Source organism: Hypanus sabinus, chromosome 13, assembly GCF_030144855.1.
Source record: "Hypanus sabinus isolate sHypSab1 chromosome 13, sHypSab1.hap1, whole genome shotgun sequence".
In the NCBI taxonomy this organism is placed as follows: Eukaryota; Metazoa; Chordata; class Chondrichthyes; order Myliobatiformes; family Dasyatidae; genus Hypanus; species Hypanus sabinus.
In genome coordinates, this window is record NC_082718.1 from 87564343 (window position 1) to 87587744 (window position 23402).

Genomic DNA, 23402 nt, shown 5'->3' on the forward strand with positions numbered 1-23402 from the left:
ATGATCTGAGAGAGGAAAGCCACGTCAGTCAGGTTTATGGCACTGAATTTAGATCTGTGGCTCAGGGAAGGAGGGAGAAGAGGTGAGCTGAACTGATAGGGAACTCGTTAGTTAGGGGAACAGAAAGGAGGTCCTATGAATTAAAACGAGATTCTGGGATGGATTGTTGTCTCCTGGGTGCCAGGGTCAGGGACATCTTATATCGAGTCCATGGCATTCTTCAGCGGGAGGGTGAGCAGCCAGAGGTTGTGGTCCCTGTAGGTACCAATGACATAGGTAGGATGGGTGACAAATTTCTGCAAAGTTAGTTCAGGGAGTTGGGTGCTAAGTTAAAGACTGGACTTGTATGGTTGTGATCTCAGGATTGCTACCCATGCCATGTGCTAGTGAGGCCAAAAATAGGAAGATCATACTGGTTAACACATGGCTAAGGAGTTGGTGCAGGAGGGAGGGCTTCAGGGTTTTGGATCATTGGGCTGTCTTCCAGGGAAGGTGGGACTTGTACAGGAGTGGTTTGCACCTGACCTGGAAGGGGACTAATATCCTGGCAGGAACTTTTGCTAGTGCTACATGGTGGGTGGGGGGGGGGGGGGATGTGTAAACTGTTGTTGCAGGGAGATGGGAACCAGAGTGCCAGAACAGTTAGTGCAGTGGTTGTGGAGAAAGATGTTGTTAAGCCTACACATAAAGTCAGGAATCAAAAGGTCAAGCATGGTGGACTAGTGTTCTGATCTGTGTAAATTTTGATGCAAAGAGTATTGTACGAAAGGCGGGTGAGCTTAGTGTATGGATCAGATAGACAGAGATAGGCATCCATTAGACCATGGATTTGCGCCTTGGAAGGTTTCCAGGGCACAGACCTGGGCAGGGTTGTTTGGGAGACCGGCAGCTGCCCATGCTGCAGGCCTTCCCCTCTCCTTATAAGGTTGAGATTCTAAATTGGAGAAAGGCCAATTTTGATGGTATCAGAAAGGATCTGGCAAAGGTATACTTGGTAAGCAACAGGCCTTTAAAAGTGAAGTTTAGAGAGTACAGAGTTTGTATGTTCCTGTCAGAATAAAAGGCAAGGATAACAGGTTTAGGGAACCTTTGTTTTTGAGATACATTGATGCCTGGGTTAAGGAAAAGAAGGAGGTGCATAACAGGTGTAGGCAGACAGGAACAAATCAGGTACTTGCGGAGTGTAAGAAATGCAAGGGAACACTTATGAAGGAAATCGGGAGGGGGAAAAGAAGTCATGAGGTTGCTCTAGCAAAGGTTCAAAGGTCCAATTTAAAGTCAGAGAAATGCATTCAATATATATCCTGAAAATGCTTTTTCTTCACAAACAAAGTAAAGGAGAATCTTAAGGGCAAAAGGATAGCAATGGACAAAATTACAAAATTAGCCCTCTGGAAGAACACAGTGGTAATCTATGCATGAATCTGAAAGAGATGGGGGAGATCTTAAATGGATTTTATTTGCATCTGTATTTACTCGGAATATGGACAGAGTCTATAGATATGAGGCAATGCAGCAGATTACACAGGAGGAGGTGTTTGCCATTTTGAGGCAAATTAGGGTGGATAAGTTCCCAGGGAATGACAGAGTGTTCCCTCGCACTCAGGGGCCCCAGCAAAGGTGTTTAAAATGTTCTTAGCCATGGATGAGGGGCTGGAGGATTGGAGGTTAGCTAATGTTGTTCTATTGTTTCAGGCGGGCTCTATGAATAAGCCAGGAAATTATAGGCCGGTGAGCCTGACATTGGTAGTGAGAAAGTTATTGGAAGGCTAAGAGACTGAATATATAAGTATTTGGATAGACAAGGGCTGATCAGGGATAGTCAAGAGGGCTTTGTGTGTGGTAAGTTGTGTTTAATCAATCTTATAGAACATTTTCAGGAAGTTACGAGGAAAGTTGATGAAAGCTGAAGTATTCTATGACTCCTTCCTGTATCTTCTCCCCAATGGTAGTAACAAGAAGAGGGCAGGTTCAGGATGACCAGGTTCCACTGCCATTCACGTAAATCTGCACTGCACTCCCTCCAAGACTGATAAATCATCATGGTGAGACAGAGAGTACCTCATGGTGATTGACTTGCCTCTTGACATCCCAAAAAGTATTTTCACCGACAAAGCTAAGTCTGGAGTTTCAATGGTATTTTCCATTTGCAGTTCCAACAACACTCAAGAATCCAGGGCAAAGCAGGTCAAATAAACCATTTATTTGACTCCCTAAAACTTTAATTTCCTCCACCATAGGCACACATTGACTCTCATCCCTATTATTTACATAATACACCTTGGAAAAGCCTTGGCAAGTCACTGGCAGCATCTCCCAAACCCACACCATTTACTGCCAAGGATAAAAACAGCACGTGCATGGGATCTCCCATTGGAATCTACCTTAGCAATACAGCACCATTCCTTTGCTATTGATTGGTCTCAGTCCTGGCACCTCTTAAGCAATAGAATCAGATTTAATATCACCAGCAAATGTCATGAAATTTGTCAACTTTGCGGCATCAGTACAATGCAATTCATGAAAACAGAGAGGAAAAAAAAGCTGTGAATTACAGTAAGTATATATAGCTTTGAGAAAGTGCAGTCAGCAGAGGGCTGTGGTTGCAGAAGGAGGAATTACAGATGAGGAATGCACAGCTGAGCAACAATAGAGGCGTTTCTGGGCTAGCCAGGAATGTTTCTATCTCAGAAATGAATAAAATAAAACCTCTGTGCACAGTGGTTAAGGCAGCTACATTGAAAACCACTGAAGATTTAGTGTAAGCTTCCGACCATAATCCACCACCACTTGCAAGACCTTAAGCTGCCAATAATCTCCAGTATTTAGTGACAATACACCTTATTAAAAGCCGAATGTCAAAAGTTTTTGGAATTCTTTCAGGGCTCCCATGATATAAAGTAACAAACAAAAAAAAATCGAATCTGTTTCTATGCAGAAAGCAATAATTAAAGAAGGGGAAATGATTTTTCATTGTTCTTTAATATTGGTTGTTGGAAAACTTGCAAGTGTTGTGAAATCTCCAAGCCTTCACATGAACTTGTGCTCTCACTGAGGGCAATGAACCGGCAGCAGGCTGCGTTCTGCAGGCCAGGCGATGTTCCAGAGATGGTCCCAGGAGGTGAAAAGGGCGACAGTCTTAAACAGTTTTCCAGCAAATGCTCAACTGGAAGTCTGTTTTGATAGGCTTTTTGGCTGATAACACTGCTGATGCACAGCACTGCCAATTCCACTCTGTACATACTGTATGTTCCTGGAGTGTGTGCCCAGTGTAAACACCCGCATTTATAAAGGGAGCTCAACATTCAAGTGTGTTAATTGTCAGTCTTCAGTGCCTGAGTACAAAGGAGAACAAAATGATTGTGACTCTGGATCTGATGCAGCATATATAAAAGATAAGCACAAAGAACACAATGTAAATATAAAAACAATCCTATAAAAATGCAATGCACTAGTAACTGTTATAAACACTCAATTGACATTTTAGGTATACCTGCTTGTTAAGGTAAATATCTAATTGGCCAATCATGTGGCAGCAACTCAATGCATAAAAGTATGCAGACGTGGTCAAAATGTTCAGTTGTTGTTCAGACCAAATTACTTTGACTATCAGATGATTGTTGGTGCCAGATGGAGTGGTTTGAGTATCTCAGAAACTACTGATTCTCCTGAGATCTTCATGCACAATTGTTTGTAGAGTTTACAGAGAATGGTGTGAAAAAAAATCTAGTGAGTGGTGGTTCTGTGGGCAGAAATTTCTTGTTAATGAGAGAGGTCAGAGGAGAATGGCCAAATTGGTTCTAGTTGATAGAAAAGTGACAATAACTCAAGTAAACACACATTGGTGTGCAGAAGAATGTCTCTGAATACAAAACATGTCAAACCTTGAAGTGGATGGGCTACAGCAGCAGAAGACCCTGAACATACAGTCAGTGGCAAGTGGCCACTGAGAATAAATGTTATTTGGACTTTTGAAACTCAGAATGATAAATTTTTGGTGGTAATAGAAGGAACGTGATATGGAAAGGAGGTTTTCTCCTTAGCTACCTTGCCTGAACCATCAAAATTCCTGTCATTTCCTTTTCCTCACTCCTGTATCATTATGCTGCAGTCTGTGGCCCCTCCTGCACATTACCTCTCAGCAATCATGTCCAAAGACACAGTGCCAGTTTCCACTCAGGTATTGCTGCCCATCCACTTCATCTCCCTCTGCTTTCTCAATGGTCAGACATCCTGCACTGGATGAGTACACATTTCCTCCAACTATAGTAGTGAGAAGTCCCCCCCCCCTTGACTTTGATCCACTCTGAGCTCCATTCCTTTGCCACACATCTCATGTCACTTCTTGTCTGAAGCTCGACCTGACTGTTCACCAGCTTGGCTCAGTACTCGGGCTTCAGGCAAACTTCCAACTATCACTGTGCTCTTCACCGGGTTATCAGTCTGTGCTCTTTACCATGTCTCAGTTCATCTTCAACAAGAAACATTCTTCACTTGGTTACTCCACTGTAATGCACTTGCCTTCCATTCTCTTTCACTTGAGGTCTTTCAGAACTTTGATCCCCACTCACCCTGGTCTACTCGTGGAAGTTATCTTCATCGCCATCCACTAACTCTGGCTGTGTTCACAAGACTAATACTTAATGAAATCAGCCTGGTGTGATTAAATGGTGGGAATGCAACTGATTATTAACTTATATGGAGGGAGAGTGAGAGCTGTTGGAGTGTGATTAGATGCTTAGTGGAGTTGTTAAAATAACCCAGACTTTGGCACAGGGAGTGAATGAATTAACATGCTGTGCCATCATGAGGCTGTGATTAAGTTGAGGAAATGTTTGATCCCCTGCCAAGGATGGCCCACACGAGCTGACTGTCAGTTTGAAGAATGAGTAGATATAACCGATCGTGTCTCTGTAATTAGTGTCAGTCATGGCTCAGTTGGTGGCACACTTAGTTCTGGGTCAGACGGTAGTGAAATCAGGTCTCTCAATTGACGACCTGTCATAAATCGGGTTAATATGACAGGCCAAAAGCAGAACTTTCCGGTGCGTAGTTCGGGGGACCGCTTTGTCGAGTACCTCCACACCACTGGCCAAAAGCAGGCTTAATTCTAATTTCCATTCCCCTTCCAACATGTTGGTCCAAGGGTTCCTCTTGTGCCAAGATGAGGCCATCCTCAGGGTGGAGGAGCAAAACCTTATATTCTGTCTGTAGAGCTTCCAACGTGTTGGCTAGAATATCGATTTCTCCTGTTGGTTAAAAAAAAAAATCCCTCCTGCTCCCCTCTTCTTCTATTCCCCTGGCTTTTTACCTCTTCACTCTTGCCTATCACTTCCTCCTGGGTCACTTTGTCCTTTCCCTTCTCTGATGGTCCTCTCTCCACTCCTATCAGATTCCTTAACCAGCCCTTCACCTTTCCCACCCAGCCGGCTTCACCCATCACCTTCCAGCCAGCCTCTTTCCCCTCACCACCCCCCCACCTTTTCATTCTGGCATCTTCCCCCTTCCTTCTCAGTGCCAAAGAAGGGTCTCGGCCTGAAACTTCAATAGTTTATTTCATTTCCGTAGATGCTGAGTCCTGCAGCATTTTGTGTGTGTTGCTCTGGATTTCCAGCATCTGCAGACTTCCTCTTGAGAATAATTCCTTCCTCACTTGACACTCAAAATCCTTAAGGTGCTGATTTTATTGGCTGCTACTTGCCGTGGATAACAAGCACTCAATCATTTTTCTTTGGTTGGTTCTGCACGGAACTAACTCATGTCTCTGAGTCCAGTGCACACAGTTGACCAATTTCCATTTCTACCGTCACCCCCCCCCCCCACCCTGTTTTTCTTGGCCGCTGTCAGGCAGGAGGATCTTCTGTACAGCTGTAACCTGCGACACTTCTAATGTCAGTTTGAAGACAACAGGATGTGTCTTTCCATGTTCAAGAATCCCTGCGAAGCAGACCCAAGGATTGTGTTTTGACACTTCAAAGACAGGCTGTGAATCTTTGGCAGTATGCTTGTAATTGTTGGTTGTTGCCTCAGTGAGATGAAGCAGACAGGAAAACGAGAGAGCCTGACAGAAGGAAGGAAGAAGAGAGAATACTGTACATCAAGAAGGCAGCAATTAGGACTCATAGGCCAGAGCATATAAGTTGTATTCTAAATCAAGAAGCATACTTTCCTCTGCTTCAATTTAAAGAAAACTATAATGCATGGTAGTAAAGATATCCAGTGCAGAACCTATCTAGCAGTGCATTTGATTGAAAAAGATCCTGCTCTTTTATTGGTAAATTATGGATTATGTGCAGCCAGAATAGACCTGTTTGCCTCAGACATGGTGGGCCGAAGCTTCTATTCCTGTGCTGTACTGTTCTTTGGAACTTTTGTTTGTGAAAGGTGGGCTAATAAAGAGATTGCTTTGTAACTCCAGTGATCCCCATTTGCTTGGGAGAAATATGAAAGTTGTAAACGCACACAAAATGCTGGAGGAAGTCAGCAGCTCAGGCAGCATCCATGGAAAGATTCAAAGTACATTTATTATCAAAGAATGTATAAGTTACACAACCTTGAGGAAAGGAATAAAGAGCCAATGTTTTGGGCTTTCATAAGGGAGTGGAAAAGGAGGAGGAAGAAGCCAGAATAAGAAAGTGAGGGGAGAGGAAAGAGTACAAGCTGGCAGGTGAAACCAGGTGGGGGGGGGGGTGTGAATGAAGCAAGAAGCTGGCAGGTGATAGGGGAAAATGGTAAAGGGATGAAGTAGAAGGAATCTGATAGGATAGCAGAGTGGACCATGAGAGAAAGGGAAGGAGGAGGGACACCAGAGGAAGGAGATAGGCAGCTGAAGAGAAGAGAAGGGTTAAGAGGGGAGCTGGAATGGCAAAAGAGAGGAGAAGGGAGAAGGAATTACCAAAGTTATAGAAATTGATGTTCATGCCAGCAGGTTGAATGTTACCCAGACAAATTGAATACAAAATGGATTTGCCATTTTACAGCCATATTTATTTGGTTTTTTTTTACTTGTTGAGATACAGCACGAAACAGACTCTTCCGGCCCCTCAAGCTGCACTGCCCAGCAACCCCTGTTTTAACCTGGGCCTAATCACAGGAATATTCGTCATGACCAAATTCCGTTTCTCTTTGCGTAATTCATTTGTAGATTTAATTCTCACTTTCCCAAGTTATTGTGTGTTATATGCACTACTACGCCTTACACCCTGGTCTGGAGAAATTTTGTCTTGTTTGACAGTATGCATGTATGTAGCTAAATGACAATAATCTTGTTTTGACTATTAACTGGTACATCTTTGGACTGTGGGAGGAAACCGGAGCACCAGGAGGAAACCCACACAGTCATGGAGAGAGCAGACAAACGCCTTACAGACAGCAGCGGGAATTGAACCCGGATCTCAGGCACAGTAAAGCGTTGTGCTAACCAGTAAGCTACTGTGCCTCCCGCCAAGACAGAATTTACTTCTCACTTTCTTTAATGTCTCAGTTCCTGATTTTGGTGTTTAAAAAAAACTGTTGGGTTCTTTGCTCTCTGTTTTCACTGGTATCCTAAGCAACAATTCACCAACTTGCTCTTTGTAGGTGCTTCAGTCCAAATTTCACTTCCAAACTCAAATCTGTTTCCTTTGGAAATATTACTCATGCTTCCTGAGCTGAAGAGGAAGCGAAAGATGTGTTGATACAAACCATAAAGGGGCTCTGGGTTCCATACTGTTTGTTATTTTATAGTTAATGTTGAGATCTCTGCTTTGACATGGAATGTTATTTTTGAGAGGGATAAGAGGCAGATCAGACAGATATAATTTAAGGATTATAATTTTCAACTTTGGACAGGGGAAGAACATTTGTCTATAAAATCCACAAATCCTGAAAATTCCCATGGTGCATTTTTAAGAATCCAAACTCCAGTTCACCTCTTCCTTCCCTTTCTCTTAAGTTCCACCCTCCTCTCCTGTCAGATTCTTTCTTCTCCAGCCCTCGACCTTTCCCACCCACCTGGCTTCACCTTCCGCCTTCCGGCTAGTCTCTTTTCTCCCCCCACCTTTTTATTCTAGCATCTGCCCCCTTCCTTCTCAGTCCTAAACAAGGGTCTCAGGCCAAAACGTCAACTTTCTATTCATTTCCATAGATGCTGCCCGACCTGCTGAGTTCCTCCAGCATTTTGTGCGAGTGGCTTCATGGTAACTCCATCTCCTAGAAATAGCATTTGAATTTCCCATACATTTCCAATCCTTTTGCGTTCTTTCACATTCCAAAGTAAATTGGTTGCCAGTAAATTACTCCAGGTGGTGTAGGTGAGTGGTAGAATGTGGGGAGAGTTGAGGAAAGTGCGGTGAAAATAAGATATACTTAGTGTAAGCAAACAGCCCACAGTGGGAGGCTGAAAGTCCAGTTTTCATAATGTAAAACTCTGTTATCCACTTAAAGGAAATGTGGGCTCGGTGTAGAGTGCATGCTGGGAGTCTGTCCCTTTGGTGGAGAGGATAAGGAGTAGAGGTCACAATACTTCATAAGGGGAATGAGATTTAAAAGTGGCTTGAGGAAAAATTTTTCCCCCCACTCAGTATGTGTTTATGGGTAAAAAAATAAAGATTATCTTTGTCGTTTGTACATTGAAACATTCGGTGAAATGCGTTGTTTGCATCAAATCAAACCAGCAAGGATGTTGCTGGACAGCCCAAATATTGCTGTGCTTCTGGTGCAACATTCAATGTCGACAACTCACTAACCCAAAGCCTTTGTCTTTGGAATGTCGGGTGAAACAGGAGCGCCCGGAGGAAACCCCCATATGGTGAGGAAAAACATTTACAATTCTACAAAGAAAGAACAGGGTGGGGAGGGAGGGGCTGAAACATAAGTTTCTCTGGCGTGGAGAAACACAACATACATAATGGGGCAAGTGACTTCTGTCTTTGCTGCAGACCTTCTAGAATTGATTTGTAGAATACTTCATGCTTACCACCTGTACAAGAGACAGAATTTATAGATTCTAATTGAGAAATCTCGATCAGGGCCTACCAAATATAAGATTGTACCTGTGATGATAACTTCACTGTCTCCTTGAAATAGCAGTTAATTTGCCATGCCTTCCCAATCATTTTGCTTTCTTTGTACATCATTTGTACAGAATTGCTTCCATATCATTCTGTTGCTGTGCCCTCCTCCAGCTGGTGTCATGTGACATGGGCTTTATGGTAACACCAATGATTTATGTTGCTTGACAATCAGATTGCTCCAATCTTACTGCATGCAAAGTCATCCTCATGGAAGCCCCCACCAATGAGAGATAACCAAATATGACTGACATCCTAGACAGCAAATTTAAGAACAAGAGCTTTAAGAACAAGGATTTTGATTGGTTGTGTTGGTAAACGATAAGGGTACAGAACAGGCAGTGCAGAGTCTGATTACCTCAGAATCAGGTGCATAACTACTGACATATTACATTAAGTTTGCTTTGCAGCAGCAGTGTTTATAAATTATAAAATTAAATAGTGCAATATAAGCAATAAATTTTGTCAAAGGTACAAGGACTATTGAGAAATCTGATGGTGGAGGGGAAGAAGCTGTTCCTAAATGAGTGTTGGTCTTCAGGTTCCTGCCTCTCTTCCCTGATGGTAGTAAAGAGAAGAGGGTATGTCTTGGATGGTGAGGATCCCTACTGATAGATGTCATCTAGAAGGTGTCCTCAGCGGTGGGGTGGATTCTGCCTGTGATGGGGCTGCCTCTTGCTATCCTGTGCATTGAAGCCTTGTGATGCAACCAGTCAGAACAATCTCCGCTGTAAGTTTATAAAAAATTGTAAATGTTTTTGCTGGTATACCAAGTCTTTTCCAACATAAAATTTACAAAGCTTATAAAAAAATATAAGTTTTTGATGACATACCAAGTCTCTTCGAAGTTGTAACAAAGTAGAGCCTCTGGCATGCTGCCTTTATGATTGCATCCATTTGTTGTGATCAGGATCGATTCGACCCCCCCCCCCCAGGAACTTTCCACCTTTTCCACTGCCAATCCATCAGAGAGGACTGGTGTCCGTTCTCCCAACTTCCCATTCCTGAAATCCACTATCAGTTCCTGTTGACACTGAGTGCAAGGTTGTTGGTTGCAACTGCATTAGTCAGCCAGGTAATCTAGTGATATGAATACTGGCAGATTATGAAAGAAACCCACAACTGTCTATGTGACTGTGCTGTTTACTTGGTTCTGAAAAGTCAGATCGCTCTATCAGATAACCAAGGGTAAATAATATTGGTAATGAACTAACTGTGTTGTTCTTCCCTATGCCTTGTGGTGCATTGGGCAACAACCTTACCGTTTCTTCAGCACTTACTGAGTTTTTTAATGAGGCTGGGTTGCTAGCTCAAAGCTCAACCCAGCACAGATGGAAAGTGTGCAAGGAGCCGGCCGGATTCGAACCCAGGACCACTCGCTTCAAAGTCACTGCACCACTGGCCAGCTAATGAAGTAATACGTGCAGTTATATAACATTGCTTATATGCTAGGTTTCCTAAAATGCTTTGAGTTCAAAGGAATCTTTTTTTTTAATAATTGGAAGCATAACAGCCAATTTACATGCTTCATTCTTTCACGAGTAGCAAGAATGTGAATGACCAGTTTAGTTGTTTTAAATGCTGGTTGAAGGGTCTCCTAGCTGGAGATCCCTCCTGCTTTTTGAATAGCAACTTGGGACATTTTACATCAGCCTGACAGTCAACTTGTTTGTCTGAGAGCCGACACATCTGTCACTGCTGTGTATCATTCCAGGACGGCGAGGCTGAGAGAGCTGGGCTCACTGCATCACTGGACAGGGAGGAGTGCCACTCAGCCCAAGAATGGAAATTAAATATTCTGCTTTATATCAACCTCTGTAACCTGGAAGCAGGTTCATGAGTGAGACACCAAACGGGTTTGATTATAAACTAGTAATAATCTTGTTTATTTACAAACAGATACTTAACTAAGAGTACAAGCAGGACTTCCAAATCTGGAGCATTAGTATTATTTCTTCTGTATTTGTATAGTTTATTGTCTTCTGCACGCTGGTTGAACGCCCGAGTTGAGCAGTCTTTCAGTGATTCTGTTATCAGAATCAGATTTATTATCACTGGCATGTGTTGCAAAATTTGTTCAGTTAGCAGCAGCTGTTATAGCTATTATTCTCTAGATTTGTTGTGTATACCTGCAGGAAAATGGATCTCAGGGTCGTATATGGCAGCATAAGAGTACTTTGATAATAAATCTACTTTGAACTTTGAACTTTAAAGCCTCCAGCAGCTCAAGAAAGTGCCCCCACCATCACCTTCTCAAGGGAATTTAGAGATCCCGCCTCTGCCTGTGAGGAGTTTGTACGTTCTTCCTGTGACCGCGTGGGTTTCCTCCGGGTGCTCTGATTTCCTCCTACAGTCCAAAGACCTGCCGGTTGCTAGGTTAATTGGTCATTGTAAATTGAACTGTGATTAGGCTCGGATTCAATCAGGGTATTTCTGGGCAGTGAGGCTTGAAGTGTTGGAAGGGCAGTATCTCAGCAAGATAAAATAAAGTAAAAATAATAAATAAATGCTGCCTCCCCGGCACGTGCCCACAAAGAAAGACCAGAGGTAGAGGATTCTCTCTGTGGTGTCAATGTTCTACCGAATCCCATCTCCTTGGGGTACACCATGTGCCTGTGACTGATTTCTGGTGAATTAAGTTGAATTTGTGCAAGGGAATTTTGGATAATGCATTTGAAATGTCATTAAAGTTGCCGTACCCTGAAGGGTTACTGATATAAGACAAGCATGACAAAGAGGAAGGGTGGAAAGGGAAGCTGGAAATCAGCAATCCCATACTCACGAACTTTCATTTCTGCAGTCCTCGTTGAAATCCAGCACAGCTGAATCAAACCATTGCCTTCAGGTGAAATGAATTCCAGAGGGTTTGGCAGACTACAGGCTATCAGATCATCAGTCTGCCCTTCCAAGAAAGGGGTTGGTGATTCACAGAAAACAAATATGAAAAAAAAACTGCTTATGATATGTCCACACACTGTGTGAGATGTGTGTTTGTCCATTTTTATTCCCAGATTACACTAAAAAACGTCATCCAAATTCTCAAAGTATTTGGCTAACTCGCTATTTTGATTGAAAACACATGTAAGCATGTGTTACTCATCCATCAAAAATATCCTTCTTTAGAATTAAGCCCTAATCAAGCTTATGAGCCTTTTTTTCACATATGCTTCATTATGTAGTATTTGGATGATGTAGAGGTTGGTGCATAGCAGGCTGGTCAAATTTGTAGAAAGTTGAATATTAGTTAAATATGTAGTGCAAAAGAGAAAAAGTAGTGAGGTGGTGTTCATGGGCTCAATGTTCATTCAGAAATCTGATGGCAGAGGGGAAGAAGCTGCTCCTGAATCACTGAATGTGTGCCTTCAGACTTCTGTACCTCCTTCCTGATGGTAGCGATGAGAAGAGGGCATGTCCTGGATGATGGGGGTCCTTAATGATGGATGCTGCCTCTTTGTGGTATCGCTCCTTGAAGATATCCAAGATCCTACAGAGGCTAGTGGCCATGATGGAGGAAGTTTACAACTCTCTGCAGCTTGCATCAATCCTGTGCAGTAGCCATCCCCCCACACCTACCCCCCCCCCCCCCATACCAGATGGTGATGCAGCCAGTCAGAATGCTCTCCATGGTACTTCGGAGAGAGAGAGAGAGAGAGAGAGAGAGAGATATTTATTTAGGAAACACACAAAATGCTGGTTGAACGCAGCAGGCCAGGCAGCATCTATAGGAAAAAGTACAGTCGACGTTTCGGGCCGAGACCCTTCGTCAGGACTAGTCTTCTCCCTATAGATGCTGCCTGGCCTGCTGCGTTCCACCAGCATTTTGTGTGTGTTGCTTGAATTTCCAGTATCTGCAGATTTCCTCGCGTTTATATATTTAGGACATTTTATTTGTTTTTTAAGATTTCTCCATTTTGTTCCTAGTGATAGCACACTGGGGGCTGGGCACATGGCCTTTCATTATCCTTGTTTAGCTGCCAGGGAAGCTCTCCACTTCCCGACTCATCAAACCACTCCTTGACAGTCCGTTCTGTCTCTGTACAGTGACAATTAAAATCAATACTTCGTCATTCAGGAGAAGGTTCAGCAATACACCCAGGGCCACAGCCAACAATGTTCCCCCTGCCTCGCTGTTCAACAAGCTACCAGATTGATTGCAATTCCCCACCATGTTTTATTTTAAAGAAAATCTGTACAGAACAAACTAGGTTTGCTTGGGAAAGAGGGGTTTGACAGGCACAACTTTGGAACTGGAGTTTGTAGATAAATTTGAGAGTAGTCTTAATGGATCAGATGGCCTTTTACATACTGGATTTTCAAGAATCTGGATGGCTTCATGTCGTTTCCTGTACACTGGTATAAAAGAGAACAAAATAATTGTTACTCTGGATCCGCAGCTCCCCAAAAAAAACACACACGAAAGATAAAGGACACAGTAATAGTAAAAAAAATACAATAAATATAAACACAAATAATAGCTTATATAAGTAGATTAATTTTATGTCCATAAAGTGATGTGCAAGGCTGTACCAAAGTAGTGGTTGAGTTTGTGGGCGGAGGTGTTGATCAGCCTTACTGCTTCGGGAAAGTAACCGTTTTTGAGTCTGGTGGTCCTGGCGTGGATGTCATGTAGCCTCCTCCTTGATGGGAATGGGACAAGCAGTTCATGGGCAGGAAGGGATGGCATCCTTCACGATGTTACTGGCCCTTTTCGGCTACCTTTCTGTACATATGTGCTCGATCATGGGAAGGTGGTTGCTGTGATGTGTTGGGCAGTTTTGCCTACCCACTGTAGATCCTCCCTGTCTGCCACAGTGTAGTTTCCATACCAAGCAGCAAAATGCAGCTTGCAGGACGCTCTCCACTGTGCATCTATAGAACGATGTGAGTATGGACGTGCAAAGGCCAGCTCTCTTCAGCCTCAGAACGTACAGGCATCGATGAGCTTTCTTGACTGTGTAGGATGTATTCTGCAACCAAGACAAGTTATGTGAGATGTTCACTCCTGGGAGTTTGAAACTGCTGAGATATAAAAGGAAGAGAGAGTGGTGTGAGCTCTCCTGAAGTCGATGACCATCTCCTTAATCTTGTTGTCTTTAAAGAAGACGTTACTTGCCTGGCACCAGCTCTCAAGCTCTTCCACGCTCTCTCTGTAGGCCAATCACATCGTTGCTGGTGATGAGCCCCAACACTGTTGGGTCATCTGCGAACTTAATGATGTGCTTGATGATATGCAGTGCAACCAAAGCCATGAATTATTTGGTTACTTTATATCTGATACAATTAGAGAGAAAAAAATTATCCCATTTCTGTTCAGAAGGAATCGTTTACAAATACGGAGGAAGAATTACCAAATGTTCCATTTATAGTTGAGGAGGGCAAATAAGCCACTTTTCTCAGCAGTATAAGCGATGGAGAATGTCATTCTTTGAGAGACTGAGGAAGTCTCCTCCTCCTCCAGATCCCAGTGTTGAACATGTGACATCAAAACCCTTTCATTTCAGTTCTTGTTCAACTTGAACTGTTCTAATTCAGAGAAAAAAGCACATGAAGGTGATCCTGGGGTGCTGAGTGCTTCACTGGTCAGCGTAAAATTTTCACAGCCTAACTGGGAGATAATCCCTCTTGCCCACACATAAGCAGCAGCAGGTTATTTGTTGTTATCTGGAGCAGGATGTGAAATGGAGTTGTTTTATGTATGGAGTTTGAAGAAAACTGTTTCAGCTGGATCCTGTGAATCCCGTGCTTGAACTCCCTAGTGGATGGCCCAAGAAGACCTGCTCCTTTCACTGCTGCTGGGAAATTTAAATGCAGATAGACCTATTATTGAAATGTAAAGCTAATTTCTGCAGAAGTGCCTGATTTTCACTTACCAAAGCTCCGGAGGGCAGGGAATCAGAAACACAGGAGAATCGGCAGATGCCAGAGATCCTGAGAGAAGGGAACTGCTGTCCTGAAGTGATTCTTGGCACTCAGTGATGTGGTTGACTTTTAACTTCCTTCTCAAGTGGCAAACAAACCAGACGAGGGTATCTGGGGATTCGGCAATGCTAAGGATGGGCATTAAATGCTGGGTGCCTGTTGTGTATTTAATATTTCAGTAATATTTGAGTAGTCTTGTGTATGAGTGTGTTTTATATATATGCATTAGGTTAATGTTTCAAAGCTACAATACATGACAGTGACAATGCCCGGGCAGTTAGAGAAGGCAGTAAGGCAGCACAGTAGTATATTACACTATTAAAGCTCCACTGACATGGGTTCAATTCCCGCCGCTGTCTGTGAGAGTTTGTACGTTCTCCCCGTGACCATGTAGGTTTCCTCCACATTCCATATTCCTCCATATTCCTCTCACATACCAAAAGACTTGTGGGTTAGTAGGTTAATTGGTCGCATGGGTGCAATTGGGCAGCAAAGGCTCGTTGGGTCGGAAAGGCCCGTTACCGTCCTGAATCTCCAAATAAAAATTCTGCCCAGTAATGTCGGAGTGATTAGGAATGGGCGATAAATGCTGAAGGTTGCCAGCTAATTACAGACGGGCAATAAATTCTGCTGTTGCTATGTCCTGCGAGTCGATGTTTTAAATAAAGGCCTTCTCCAAGATCATTGCAACCAGAAATCCCAGCGCCTCTTGAGTAATTTTTCTTCATTATCTTATGGAGTCCCAGAACATAGACTGCATATAAAAGTGACACAGTTCAAAAATAATTAGCATTTGTGAAATGTTTATTTATTTATATATATACACACTCACACTCACACATTTTTGACAAAAGAAACACTGGCTCATGAGGCATGCTATGCAGAGGTAAGCACACTTTAATTCATGGGTTCATAACTTGGCTCATTGGCACTAAGGCAGGAGAATTTCAGTGTTGTTCCTCTGTCTGTGCCGACATTTAAATGAAAAGTTCCTGCTGTGATTAAAGGTTTTTGCTTTAGGTATTTTCAGACTTTACATGTTGATAAATTTTCCTTTAACCCAAGTCAGATCCAAAGAAATTCTTCACAACCCAAGCCGCGACATTTCACACATCTGTGTTTGTTTAAATTACCAGCTAAGCAGTTGGAACAATGTCTAGCCCCATGACACCACTGTAACTAAATAAAGGATCTACAGATGATCATGTCAGGTTTTCAAAATGTGTTTTTTTGGTAAATTTTTGAACTGTGGGCTGTTGATGAGATTGCAGCAGCTTGTTTATGGTTCCATCATGCAGTTTTTTGATGTGTTACAGATAGACTGTGGGAAGTTCCCCACCCGGGCATGTGTTGATCCCTAGCTTCACAAAAAGAGAAATGTCACCATTCAGGGCTCTGGAAGCGCAGTGTGTGCTGGAGGGAGGGTCTATCAGCGGGCTGCTTCCATTCGTTGCGTGAAATTGCTGGGGGGTGGGGGTTGCATTCTGTTTGATCTGCTATTGAGTAAACTGTTATCTTTCATTTTTTCAGGAACCATGCGTCCAGTTAGAAGAAATTTTTATGACCCTTCTTCGGCTCCGGGCAAAGGCATAGTTTGGGAATGGGAAAATGACAGTTGTTCCTGGACTCCGTACGACATGGATATTTGCATAACCATTCAGAACGCGTATGAGAAACAGCATCCGTGGCTGGACCTGACTTCCCTAGGGTTCTGTTATATCATTGACTTCAATAGTATGTGCCAGATGAACAGGCAGACACAGCGGAAACGGCGCTTGCGCAGGCGCATGGACTTGGCCTATCCTTTAACCATGGGCTCCATCCCCAAGTCTCAGTCCTGGCCCATCGGAACGCAGTCGGGGCAACCGTGCAGCTGCCAGCAGTGCGTCCTGGTCAACAGCACGAGGGCAGCCTCCAATGCCATCCTGGCATCCCAGCGACGGAAAATCTATTCCGCCACCAATGGGACTCTGACAGTCCGCCAGAGCAACTCCTACAACGGTACGGCCTTGTGGTCGACCGTGGGCACAGCCGGGACCACCCCTCCGAAGCCCGAGCAGGCCCGTTCGCCGACAGCCACTCAGCTTTCTCCCATTTCGCAAAGCCAGGGCACCACCAGCACCACCACAACTCCGATCCCAGGCCAGAACAACCTGAACAGGCCTGGAACCCAGAGATCAGCGGTAGTCAGCACAAGGGCTTCCATCCCTCCCGGGTAAGTTCAAATGGGGGGGGGGAAAGATTCTTGACATGTTGCTTATAAACTGAAAGGGAAAAGAGAAAAGTCGAATCTTTGCTTAAGTGAGATATCTGTATGAGTTTTTTTTCAGCCTGCCTCAGCATTTGGTAGGGGACTTTAACAATACAGTTGCATTTAGTGTTTGCAGCACATTGCAGATGCTTAGTACCATTTAATGAAACACTGGCCTTGTAGGTGCAGATTGCTACTGCAAGAAATGCAATGGACTAACACCTGTTTAACATATCAAAATTTAGCTATTTGAATGTAGTTTGTTGTGGATCTGTGTGTTTGATGTCCGCCAGCCCTGTTCGATTGCAGATGTTGATGCTGAATGCTCTGCAGTGGTTTTGACAATTATCCTTCCTTGAAAACAGCTGCCGTGACAGGTCCTTCTCATTTTCAGAAGCCATGTCACGTGCAGCCGGTTGTGAAGGTTGAGATTTTGATGTGGGTTCTCTCTCGAACTGGGGCTTTGAAATCCGCTCCTTTCAGCAGACAAAGCTGTGGCAAACAACAGCACAGGACAATAAACCAGCAACAACTTCCATTTATCTACAGCCTTTGATACCACGGCAACAACATCCCAGGGTTCCTTGCAAGAGCATGATCAGACAGGAATATGAATTCAGAGCCAAAAGCTTGCAGACTCTCCAGTTTAGATTCGTGCAGTTGCAGTGAGAGTCATGGACTCAGTGGTGAGAGATTAATGTGTAAGAGAGGGACTGAAGGTGATACTTAGTCTTTCCAGTGTTTAAAAGTGGCTTTCCCAGTAAGCCATCAGACATCACAGACCAGGAATCAGTATCTGCCCTCATGTAAACCATCTGACGTCATAGACGAGGGGTTAATATCTTCATCCAGGAAATGCCAGCCCTGTAGTGTGGACTCGGAGCTAAAGGCAAGTCAGGACGGTTTAGGTTTTCAAACATTACCTATAACAGGCCATTCATTTCCTTGGATGGTTGGTATCAGTGAAGACAGAACTAGAATTTCTTAGAATTAAAAACAAGTGGGATAGAGAGAAAGCTGGAATCGTATGTAATGGATGAAAGTACAGATATGATCAGTCAAACCATATTTGCAGTTTTGGGCTCCATACTTAGAAAAGGATAGAGTCATAGAGTCTGAAGCAGGCCCTTCGGCCAATCTAGTCCATGCCAAACAAATTAAACAGCCTAATCCCATTGACTTGCACTGGGACCATAGCCCTCCATACCCCAGCCATCCATGTACCTATCCAAACTTCTCTTAAACAGTGATATTGAGTTCACCATACACTACGTGCACTGGCAGCTCAATCCACCCTCTGAGTGAACAAGTTTCCCCCTCATATTTTCCTTAAACTTGTCAGCTTTCACCCTTAAACCATGACCTCTAGTTGTAATCCCACCGTACCTCAGTGGAAAAAGCCTGCTTGCGTTTACCATACCTATACCCCTCATAATGTTGTATATCTCTATCAAGTCTCCTCTCAGTCTTCCACATTCCAATGCGCTGGCTTTGGCAAGGATCCACAGGAGGTTTGCGACAATGATACAGGAACAAAGGCTTAATGTATGAGACGTGTGTACTCGCTGGAGCTCAGAAGAATGAGGAGATCTCATTGAAACGTATAGAATACTGAAAGTGTTGATGGAGAGGAGATGTTTCCAATAGAAGGAGATTCTTGGGCCATGAGGCACAACACCATGATAAAAGGACATCGTTTGAAAACAGAGATGAGGAGGAATTTCTTCAGGGTGAGGATGGCAAATCTTTGGAATTCATTGTCAGAGGTGGCTGTGGACACCCAACGATTTGATATATTTAAAGCAGAGATTGATAGGTTCTTCATAAGTGAGGGCACCAAAGATTATGTGGAGAAGGCAGGAGAATGGGGTTGAGAGGGAAAATAAATCTGCCATGACCGAGTGGTGGGGCAGACTCCATGAGCTGAATGGCCTAATTCTGCTGCTATGTGTTGTGGTATAAATCAGGTAAGGAAATGTTAGCAGGGCAAGTGGACAGCTGGAACCAGCCACATTAAGAGGAGAATCATAGATTGAAATTAAATGAGAAGAGTCAGTGGTGTGAGGGGTGGGGGAGGTGACATTAATGAGGTTTAACTGACCAGATTCAAAAAGGTAGGGCTCAGTGATCAGACTTGTGAATTCTTGTGTCTGTAACAAAGGGCCACGTGTCCAAATGCTTCTTCATTTTTTAGTCCTTTCAGTTTGGTTATAAGTTCACTGTAACAACTGCTTGTGAAGAGAAGCATAGCAACAATGTGGATCTGTCACCAGCAGAACTGAAGTAAAGTAACGTAGTCATCAGGTACCAGAAGAAAAAGTGGGTTCATGCTTCAGATATTGTGGCCTGCTGTGAGTGTTTGGGATTGGCCTGTTGTGAATGTTTGGGATTGGCCTGTAGTGAGTGCTTGGGTTTGGCCTGTTGTGAGTGTTTGGGATTGGCCTGTAGTGAGTGTTTGGGTTTGGCCTGTTGTGAGTGTTTGGGTTTGGCCTGTTGTGAGTGTTTGGGATTGGCCTGTAGTGAGTGTTTGGGATTGGCCTGTAGTGAGTGTTTGGGTTTGGCCTGTTGTGAGTGTTTGGGTTTGGCCTGTTGTGAGTGTTTGGGATTGGCCTGTAGTGAGTGTTTGGGATTGGCCTGCTGTGAGTGTTTGGGTTTGGCCTGTTGTGAGTGTTTGGGATTGGCCTACTGTGAGTGTTTGGGTTTGGCCTGTAGTGAGTGTTTGGGATTGGCCTACTGTGAATGTTTGGGATTGGCCTGTTGTGAATGTTTGGGATTGGCCTGTTGTGAGTGTTTGGGTTTGGCCTGTAGTGAGTGTTTGGGTTTGGTCTGTTGTGAGTGTTTGGGATTGGCCTACTGTGAATGTTTGGGATTGGCCTGTTGTGAATGTTTGGGATTGGCCTGTAGTGAGTGTTTGGGTTTGGCCTGTTGTGAGTGTTTGGGATTGGCCTGTAGTGAGTGTTTGGGTTTGGCCTGTTGTGAGTGTTTGGGATTGGCCTGTAGTGAGTGTTTGGGTTTGGCCTGTTGTGAGTGTTTGGGATTGGCCTACTGTGAATGTTTGGGATTGGCCTGTTGTGAATGTTTGGGATTGGCCTGCTGTGAGTGTTTGGGTTTGGCCTGTTGTGAGTGTTTGGGATTGGCCTACTGTGAATGTTTGGGATTGGCCTGTTGTGAGTGTTTGGGATTGGCCTGTAGTGAGTGTTTGGGTTTGGCCTGTTGTGAGTGTTTGGGATTGGCCTGTTGTGAATGTTTGGGATTGGCCTACTGTGAATGTTTGGGTTTGGCCTGTTGTGAGTGTTTGGGATTAGCCTACTGTGAGTGTTTGAGATTGGCCTGTTGTGAGTGTATGTAATGCTGCAGGCTCTAGCTCCATTCTGAAGAAGGTTTTCCATCTATAGATATCCACTTATCTTTCCACTTTCCAACATGACTGCACTTGCTATTTCTCTCTACCAGCATGAATCTGTTTCTGTGGTGATTATTCTGCTTTGTGAAATAGTTCACCCTTGAGTAAGTAAGTGAAAGAGATATCAGGTGTCAGTCAAGAAATCCACAGTTGATAGCCAAGATGAAATTTCAAAGCAAATTTTTATTGTCAGGTGTCACTGTCTACAATCCTGAGCTTCATTTTTTGTGGGCAGAGAAAACCTGTAGAATAGTAACAATAAAAGGATGAATGAAAGATCAACCAGAGTGCAGATGACATCAAACTGTGCAAATGCAATTATAAATAAGTACCAATAAACAACAGGAACATGAGATAATGAGTCCTTCAAGTGAGATCATTGATTGTGGGAATATTTCAATGATGGGGCAGGTGAAGTTGAGTGAAGTTATCCCCTTTTGTTCAAGAGCCTGATGGTTGAGGGGTAGTAACTGTTCTTCAACCTGGTGGTGCAAGTCTTGAGGCTCTTGTACCTTCTTCCCGATGGTAGCAGCAAGAGATCATGACCTGGGTGGTGGAGATCCATGATGATAGATGCTGCTTTCCTGTCCATGTAGATGATCTCAGTGGTGGGGAGGACTTTACTCATGATGTACTGGGCTGTATCCACAACTTTTTGTAGGATCTTATGTTCAAGGACATTGGTGTTTTCATTTCAGTCTGTGATGCAGGCAGTAAATATACCAACCAGAATGTTAGATGGTAAGTATTGGATTTGAAATAATTTGATTTTCCCAGTGTTATGCACATCACAAATTGTTCTATTACTCCTTGTGGAATTATTGCAGTGGCTTTATCAGCAAAAAGTCCCAGACCAAAACACAAAGGAATATTCTGATCTAGATAACCTTTGTGCTTACATTTTGAGCAGAATTCCCTGTGGGTATTACAAGCTAAATTGAGTGCAGATGTTTCCAAAACTGATTTTTCCCCAACAAGAAAGCAGTTGATGTAAATTAGCATGAAGCCAGGTAGTTTAGCCCAAGGACACTGCAATTTCAGATGTTTAGGCAATAATACCTTCAATAGGAATATTGCAAGGTTTTGGGGAGGCATTGCTCAACCCTACATGGTGATTGCAAATGAATGGGCACAACATCTAATACTCAAGCGCGTGTATTTAAGGTGAGAGGGGGAGAGAGTTCAAAGAAGACATGCAGGGAAAGTTTGTTTTACACAGAATGGTGGGTGACTGGAATGTTCTGCCAGAGATGGTATTGGAGGCAGATGCAACGTAAGAGTTTTAGAGGCTGTTGGAAAGATTCAAGATTCAAGTACATTTATTATCAAAGAATGTAGAAGTTAATACCACCTTGAGATTTCCTTGATAACAGGTAGCCGCAAAGCAAGAAATCCGAAAGAACCCAATTAAAGAACAAATAAAAGACCAAAACTCGATGTGCAAGAGATATAAAAAAAATCATGCAAACAATTGAAGCAAACAACAAGCAGAAAGGGAGGTGAATATGCAGAGCAACACACACAAGATGCTGGAAAAAAAAATGGAAAAAAAACAGTCGATGTTTCAGGCCAAGACCCTTCTTCAGGACCAAGAGGCAAGGGGAAGAAGGGTCTCAGCCCAAAATGCTGTTTATTCATTCCCAGAGATGCTGCCTGACCTGCTGAGTATTTCCGGCATTTTGTGTGTGCTGTTTTGGATTTCCAGCATCTGCAGAATTGCCTGTGTTTATGAATACGCAGGGAATGGAGGGGCACAGACTAGTCTGGGCAGAAGGGACTAGATTAGTTAGGTATTTAATTTCGTTGACATAGCATTGTGTGCTGAGGGCCTCGATGTTCTATGAGTTTAGGCAGGTACCTTGTTCATAATCAATAAGTTAGGCTGGCAGGCCGGTTTCCAGGTTGTACGACTGTATGAAAACGTGGACCTGTGTTCAAGCCAGGATTGGCGGTGGAAGGAAGAGTGTGGAGTCAAGGATGTTGCCAGCATTACTAGAGCAGCGAGTGAGTAAGCCCACAGGGGAGGGGACCAGATGAAATGAGAGAGAATTTCTCTGAGATGTCGAAGTGTTGGGACGGACAGTAGTTTTTGATAGTCTCTGGGGGTGGAGGGTGGGCTTTGCTGTTGCTTTCAGAGTAGGTGGTGGTGGTTGATGCTTATCAGAATCAGGTTTATTATCACCAACATGTGACGTGAAATTTGTTAACTTAGCAGCAGCAGTTCAAGGCAATACATAATCTAGCAGAGGAAAAGCTAAAATAAATAAGTAAATCAATTATGTATATTGAATAGATTTTTTAAGAAACATGCAAAAACAGAAATACTGTATATTTTAAAAAGTGAGGTAGTGTCCAAAGATTCAATGTCCATTTAGGAATCGGATGGCAGAGGGGAAGAAACTATTCCTGAATCACTGAGTGTGTGCCTTCAGGCTTCTGTACCTCCTACCTGATGGTAACAGTAAGAAAAGGGCGCGGCCTGGGTGCTGAAGGTCTTTAATAATGGACACTGCCTTTCTGAGACACCACTCCCTGAAGATGTCCTGGGTACTTTGTAGGCTAGTACCCAAGATGGAGCTGACTAGATTTACAACCTTCTGCAACTTCCTTCAGTTCTGTGCAGTAGTCCCTGCATACCAGACAGTGATGCAGCTATCAAAATGCTCTCCCCGTTACAATTATAGAAGTTTTTGAGTGTATTTGTTGACATTCCAAATCTCTTCAAACTCCTAATCAAGTATAGCCGTTGTCTTGCCTTCTTTATAACTACATTGGTATG

At 43.5% G+C, this 23402-nt stretch overlaps 1 protein-coding gene across 2 annotated transcripts in view; it reads left to right on the forward strand.

Annotated features, from left to right (window-relative positions):
* Nucleotides 1-23402, forward strand: part of LOC132404079 (E3 ubiquitin-protein ligase DTX1-like) — a 294674-nt gene that overhangs the window by 117595 nt on the left and 153677 nt on the right. For both annotated transcript variants that reach the window (XM_059988088.1, XM_059988089.1), the window contains exon 2: nucleotides 16500-17184. In XM_059988088.1, coding sequence (XP_059844071.1) covers nucleotides 16500-17184 — 685 coding nt within the window. The remainder of the gene's footprint in view (nucleotides 1-16499; nucleotides 17185-23402) is intronic.